Source organism: Elephantulus edwardii, unplaced genomic scaffold (assembly GCF_000299155.1).
Source record: "Elephantulus edwardii isolate Elephantulus edwardi_28Jun2011 unplaced genomic scaffold, EleEdw1.0 scaffold00428, whole genome shotgun sequence".
Taxonomy (NCBI): Eukaryota; Metazoa; Chordata; class Mammalia; order Macroscelidea; family Macroscelididae; genus Elephantulus; species Elephantulus edwardii.
Window position 1 is genome coordinate 561,408 of NW_006400178.1, and position 7,786 is coordinate 569,193.

At 36.3% G+C, this 7,786-nt stretch overlaps 1 protein-coding gene across 1 annotated transcript in view; it reads left to right on the forward strand.

The window, feature by feature from the left end:
* Window positions 1–5,860, forward strand: part of ZNF711 (zinc finger protein 711) — a 111,637-nt gene extending 105,777 nt beyond the window's left edge. The window contains exons 6-7 of the mRNA XM_006902554.1: window positions 3,758–3,901; window positions 4,342–5,860. Coding sequence (XP_006902616.1) covers window positions 3,758–3,901; window positions 4,342–5,522 — 1,325 coding nt within the window. The 3' untranslated portion in view covers window positions 5,523–5,860. The remainder of the gene's footprint in view (window positions 1–3,757; window positions 3,902–4,341) is intronic.
* The last annotated feature ends 1,926 nt before the right edge of the window (window positions 5,861–7,786 follow it).

Below are 7,786 nucleotides of genomic sequence, written 5' to 3' on the forward strand. Positions count from 1 at the left end.
TGGGTCAGAGCTGCAGGGGTGTGTCCCGATTCAAGTCCACTCCCACCGTTCACTGCGTCTGCACACAGTCCTTGGCCAGCCCCAAAGTTCAGAGCTGGCAGGGGGGTGCGCGAGCCCGGTCGGGGGGGAGCAATGCAATACCTGAAGATGGGGGTCGTGGGTCAGAGCTGCAGGGGTGTGTCCCGATTCCGGTTTGTTTTTGTTTTTTTCAATTCGTATTAAACAGCTGAATCTCAAGTTACATATAACTTTCCTATTATGGATGTACACATTGTAGAGAGCTCTGGTGGCACAATCCATAGGGAGTAGGGCTGCTGACTTACCAACAGCCTCTGAAAACTCACTAGAGGGTTAGCTATGAATTAATTGGTTCTAACTTGACAGCAATGAGTAAGTGATGGAAAGATTCATAAAATAGGAATTATTTCACAGAGAAATAAAATTATTCAGAATATTAACCTCTTTTAAAATCTTTTTCAGGGTCAAACTAGGGTTTTCAAATTTTTCTGGCAATGATTCCTGGGGACCTTTTTTTTTTGCAAGTTCCTTCAGAGCAGCTTGAACTTTGTCCTTCATCACTGTTGCCTTACATTATTTATCTTATATTGTTTTATTAAATTCTTCTTTGTCAGTCGGTTCTATTTGGTACAGTGACTCTGTATTCCTTCCATCTTCTTTTGATGCTTCCTTGATCATTCAATATTCTACCCATAACATCTTTAAGTATTATAACTCGAGGCTTGAATTTGTTCTTCAGTTCCTTCAGTTTAAGAAATGCTGAGCAAGTTCATCCCTTTTGATTTTCCAACTCTAGCTCTTCGCACATTTTATTATAATACTTTCCTTTGTCTTCCTGAGCTGCCTTTTGAAATCCTCTGTTCAGCTCACTTTTTAGTGCAGTATTCCGGCTCTTCTGACATCCATCTCAGTCTTGTCTTCCTCCTCTGTTTTTATGACCTTTTACATTCTTCTTGGATGATATTCTTGATATCCTCCCACAGTTCCTCTGGTCTTCTTTCATTAGTGTTCAAGGCCTCAAATCAAGCCTGTTCTTGAGATATTTTTTAAATCCGGATAGGATATACTTAAAGGCAAATTTTGGTTCTTGTGACTTTGTTTTAATTTCCTTTAGCTTCAGTTTGAATTGAATATAAGCTGTTTGGCAGTCAGCACCTGGCCTAGTTTTCACAGCTGATACTGAGCTTCTCCAATGATTCTTTCCAGAGATGTAATAAATTCGATTCCTGTGTAGTCCGACAGGTGAGGTCTATATGTGTAGTCTCCTTTTGTGTTGTTTCTAAAAGGTATTTGCAATGAACAAATCTTTGATTGTAACAATATTCTGATACTCTTTCTCCAATGGGCAGTGTCATAATGGATGGAGAGGCGACTGAAACTGTCAACAGCTTCATCTTGCTTGAATCCACAATTAACACCCTTGGTACAAGCAGTGAGGAAATAAGGAGACTCACTGCACTGGGAAAATCAGTAGTTAGGGACCTTTTCAAATTATTGAGGAAGAGTGATATCCCTCTTAGAGGACTAAGGTGTGTCTAATTCAGGCCATGGTCTTTCCAATTACTTGCTATGCATCTGAGAGCTGGATAATGAATAAGGGTGACAAAAGAAGAATTAACACCTTTGAGCTGTGGTGTTTGAGAAGAACACTGAACATCCTATGGACGGTTAAAAGAACAAAAAGATATGTCTTGGAGAGGGTGCAGCCAGAGTGATTTTTGGAGGCAAGACTAAGGCTTCACCTCACATACTTTGGATATGATGTTAGGAAGGGAGGAGGGTCAGCAAAGTAGAGGAAGACACTCAACCAGGTGGACTGACAAGGTGACTGCTGTAATGTGTGTGGAAGTGTGAGGATAGCACAGAACAGGACTGGGTTCAGATCTTTTATTCATAAGGTCACTATGAGTCACTATGAGTGATACTCCACTCAGCGGCACCTAACGACAACAACAACAAATTCACTTCTGAAGTAATAGGCCTGAGAAAATGCTACAAACAATAGAGCATACTTAGACAAGTAGATACGGCACCAGAGGCTGAGACTTTATACTGGGAAACACAAAAGAGGAACAGTTGTAAATAGACATTAGTGATTGGAACCCGGAATGTGAGAAGTATGAACGCAGGAAAATTGGATTTGATAAAGAAGAAATGGAATGCATAAATACTGACATACTAGGCACTGACAAGCTGAGATGGACTGGCCTGGGCCATTTTGAGCTGAGGCTCAATATCAAGAAAACAAAGAATCTCACCACTGGACCAGTTGGGAGCATCACGATGGATGGTGAAGAGATTGAGATTGTTCACAGCTTTACTTTGCTTGGCTCCACAGTCAACACTCTTTGGCACCAGTAGCCAGGAAATTAAAAGGCATATTTCCATGAGAAAGTCTGCTATTAGGGACCTCTCTAAAATCCTGAAGAACAATGGTGTCTCTCTGGAGACTACGGTGTGTCTGATATAGGCCATGGTCTTTATAATCACTTGTTATGCATCAGAGACTCAGACAGTGACTAGGGAGGATAGAAGGAGAATTGATGCCTTTGAGCTGTGGTGCTGGAGAAGAAGTTTGAGGGTACTATGGACTGCTAGGAAAATAAACAGATTCATCCTGGAGAGGATTAATCCATGGCTCTTTGGAGGCAAGGATTCTGAGGCTCCATCTAACATTCTTTGGACATGTTGTAAGGAGGGACTGGTTCTTGGAGAGGGACATCATGCTTGGGAGGGTGGAAGGACAGCATAGGCGAGGAAGGCCCTCTATGAGGTGGATTGATTCAGTGACTGGGGTAATCGGGATGGGTGTGATGGAGACAGTGCGATTGGCACAGAACAGAGCAGAGTTTCGGGCCGTTGTACATAGGGTCGCTATGAGTTGAAACAGACTTGATTACATATAACAACAAGTCCCTTATCTGACATGTCACTACCAAATATTTTTCCCCGGTCTATGGCTTCTGTTTTTACCCTGTTGGAGAAGGTTTTAGATCTGCATCGGGATTTGATTCTTAGAAGGCTCCATTCATTGACTTTATCTTCTCCTGGTTGTAGATAAGCAGATTTTTTTTTAATCACTAATATGTCTCTTTCTACCTTTTGGAAATATTCTCTAAATCTGAATGTAGATTTTTAGAGAACTTGATGAGAAGTATACATCTTAGTTCAGAAGCTAAACTAAATATTTTTCTAGATCTCTATTTCAAAATTAAATTGCATAGCTCCACATTTAATAAGTGAGATTTAATTCATATGTATTCTGTATGCACTGACCCTTTAAAAGTGTTGTCAATTGCCTACTACCTCTGTGTTAACCCTTCAAAATTAATTTTAGTACTTAATTTTCACAATTAGTTTGCTGCTTTGTTACTATATTACACACAGACACTATGATCATTTTGCTTCATTGTTTATGTATTTCTTTTTTAAATATATTTAATGTTGTCAGCCTTCATTGGTAAGAAGTTATTCTGATGCCAAAATTATACTTGTAATATCATATTTGATCATATCATCATATACAAATTCACCTTAACAGTTTATCCCACCAGGGTGAATAGACTGAGATATTTTAAAGTTAATTTCAGGTAATATATTTTTTTTAATGTTTCAATGAATATGTGTGTGTGTGTGTGTGTGTGTGTGAGAGAGAGAGAGAGAGAGAAACACTTACTACCACAAGCGCAGTAATTTATATAAACAAAATGTGGTATTAATGATGTATCACTTTTTTCAGGAAATAGTTTGGATTCATCTCTAGAAAAAAGAAGTAACACAGCAGCACAGTACCTTCAAATTTGTGATACTATTAATACGAATAAAGTACTTAAACAAAAAGCCAAGAAGAGAAGAAGGGGAGAAACCAGGCAGTGGCAAACAGGTAAAATACTTTACTTTATGAACATCACAATGATTTGGGTTGTGAAAGTATATTTCATAAATAAATCAATCAGTTGCAGTTATGGTCCTACTCCAATTTTATGGTGTAGATTATTGGTTTTTGTGAAGTATGTGACTATTATTTAGCAAAACTTCCTACTTTTTCTCAAAAGAAATTTTAAAGGAAAGGTTTTGGGTGGTTCAATGAAAAGGGTACCCAATTTTGATTTTTAAAATGAGTGTGATATAGCAATTTGTCAGGTGAGCCCTATGATAGAGCTTTGTAGTGAGCTAGTTTATTATAAATTCTTTTCAAGTACATTTTTATCTTCCAGGATTTTACTGTTCTCGCACAGTACGTGTCAGCTAATTTTAGTACCTTTGTTAATAAAATTTTTAAATAGTCTTTGACCAAATGTTATACCTTCCTTTTTCATCTAGCTGTTATAATAGGTCCTGATGGACAGCCCTTGACAGTATACCCTTGCCACATTTGCACAAAAAAGTTTAAATCCAGGGGATTCTTGAAAAGACACATGAAAAATCATCCTGATCACTTGATGAGAAAAAAATATCAGTGTACAGATTGTGATTTTACAACTAACAAAAAAGTGAGTTTCCACAACCATTTAGAAAGCCATAAGCTTATAAACAAACTTGACAAAACACATGAATTTACAGAATACACACGAAGATACAGAGAAGCTAGTCCATTGAATTCAAATAAACTTATTTTAAGAGACAAGGAGCCGAAGATGCACAAGTGCAAATACTGTGACTATGAAACTGCAGAACAAGGATTCTTGAATAGACATTTATTGGCTGTTCATAGCAAACATTTTCCTCATGTTTGTGTTGAGTGTGGGAAGGGCTTTCGACATCCTTCTGAGCTAAAGAAGCATATGAGAATCCATACTGGTGAGAAGCCATATCAGTGTCAGTATTGTGTCTTCAGGTGTGCAGATCAGTCAAATCTGAAAACTCACATTAAGTCTAAACATGGTAACAACTTACCATATAAATGTGAGCACTGTCCTCAAGCATTTGGTGATGAGAGGGAGCTTCAGCGTCATCTAGATATGTTTCAAGGACACAAGATACACCAGTGTCCTCATTGTGACCACAAGAGCACCAACTCAAGTGACCTTAAACGGCACATCATATCTGTCCATACTAAGGATTTTCCTCACAAATGTGAAGTCTGTGATAAAGGTTTCCATCGTCCTTCTGAGCTTAAAAAGCATAGTGATAGTCATAAGGGTAGGAAGATTCATCAATGTAGGCACTGTGATTTTAAGACATCAGATCCATTTATTCTTAGTGGTCATATCCTTTCAGTTCATACTAAGGATCAGTCATTAAAGTGTAAAAGGTGCAAGAGAAGTTTCAGACAACAGAATGAGCTCAAGAAGCATATGAAGACCCATAATGGAAGGAAGATCTACCAATGTGAGTATTGTGAATATAGCACTACAGATGCATCTGGCTTTAAACGACATGTGATATCAATCCATACAAAAGACTACCCACACAGATGTGAATTCTGCAAGAAGGGATTCCGAAGACCTTCAGAAAAAAATCAACATATTATGAGGCACCATAAGGAGGCTCTTATGCAGTAGCACCGATATGAAGGAAAATGCTGTTTAAAGATTTGTTAATTAGGAAAATTTCATGTAATGTTTCATCTGGTTTCAAAGCTTCATATTAAATCATAACTTTACATTCTTTGTATTAAAGATCTTACAGTACTTTAATTTGCAGGAGATCTCATAGCCCTTTGAAAATTACATAAGTAAGGAACACCATAAAATGGTTGCAGAATATGTGTTTGTTTAATACTATTATATGCATAATTAAACTGCAGCGGGGAAAAGTATGATTTGATTCATCGTACTAGAGACAGATGTTTCTGAAAAGATATATCTATTGAGTGTAACAATGTTTTGCTTTAGCAAGCAAGCTTCAATTTTATGCAATTTTAAAAATAGGGTGAGGAAATGAAAACCATCCATCACTCATTTAGTCACTGAGCCTTTTATATTTTATCTGGAAGTTGAATTTCAGAACTGGTGAAAGTTTTATGTATTTATTTTAAAAAAAGGTCACTGTAAAGTTTAAATTAATTCAATACTATTTTAAAAATTAATTTCAGAGCTGCTATTTTATCACAGAATAGAAAGTTTAAATTATTTAATTCTGTGATGAAGGCTAAGGGGTGTGAGAGTGTGTGTGTGTGTGTGTGTGTGTGTGTGTACGTACATACGTACGTTCACATGTAACTTTGATCTTTAAGTTAATGTTCAGTATGGCATATATGACGAGTATATTTCAGTCAAATGTGAATTTCTAAAATGTATGCAACACTAGTGTTGCAAAATCAGAAAATATTTCCTAATGATATACATACTAAATTGAGAGAACCCAGTTTTTTAAAATATTCTGTTTAATGTTTTTAGAACAGTCATAGTAAGTATGATTGTTTTACTCTTATTCTAATGTTTAAAGGTGCAATTTTTTGACATTATTGAAAATACTGATTTTTAAAATCTATATACCATATTATTACCATAAATCTTCAGTATAATTCAGTATTTATGCAGTATTTAACAGTGTGCTGACGAAAAAGTTTGGAGGTGTTTATTAAGTTTACATTGTGCAAATTTGAAATATGCATCTCTTAACAGTGCTTTGTATTAGCATGCTACAGATCAAAATGGCGGTTAATATAACCAGCTGGTTTAGGGCAATTTTTGAAACTCCATAAATGTAAAGCATATAGTGTGTACTTTTAAAGTTTTTGTTGCTTCATGTTTACACTCAGCCGATCAGCATAATTAACATGTAATTTTAATTCATTCTATATTGTGGTTTTGTGTTCCAATTAATGTTCACTTTTCTGGTTTTGCATCAGATTAGAATCTGTCCTTTGAAAATAATGTTTTTTATCTTTCTAACTTCAAAAGTTTAAATTTGGAAACTCTATGAAAATTGTGTGTTATGTGGCTGTAAATGATGTATACACTGTAAAATAAGATTGTCTCTGTTATGTGGGATTATTATTTAAATGTTTCTCATCAAAATGAGCATATAATAAAATGCATTTATTGCACTTCAAGTTTTTATGAGTTTATTTAAATTGTGTTGTGATGTTGTTCACTCTTTATTAAGAGACTTCATTTAAAGTTGTTCTTAGGTAATTTGGTCCTTTTAAATAAATGTATTCTTTAATTTTATGTGTTGACTAAAAGAACTAAGAACTTAAACAGTTTTGATGATTATGGCACGACTCAAGAGTCACTGACCTAAGGTGTACATTTTATAAAACCTTATTTTTACATAATAGAGAAATTGAAAAATACTTACTTACATATTACAACCCTCATGAATTAATACATCAAGTTTATAAAGTTTCAGTTTTCAAAGAGAAAAATAGTAAATCAAGTTTGGGGAAGGATTTCTGAAACCTAACATACCAAACTACTTAAAAGACTTCTGTAAACAAACTGTGTAGTTGTTGTTAGGTGCTGTCAAATAGCTTGAGACTCATAACAACCCTGTGTACAACAGCCCCAATCTTAAGCTAACCTCATTGTCTCTTACACACATACTCCCATTACCCTCGTCACTGAGTCAGTCCTTCTCATCCAGGGTCTTCCTCTCTTGTGCTGTCCCCCCACCCTTCCAACCATAATCTCTTTCTCCAAGGATTTCTCCTGCCTGGGCACATGCCCAAAGTATGTGCTACAGAGCTTTAAGATCCTAACCTCCAGGGAGGTGATGAAAGAAGAAGTTCAGGCTGCTTTGAAGGATATGGCAAAAAATAAGGCTCCAGGAATAGATGGTATACCAATTGACATATTTCAGTTAACAGATGCTGCCCTGG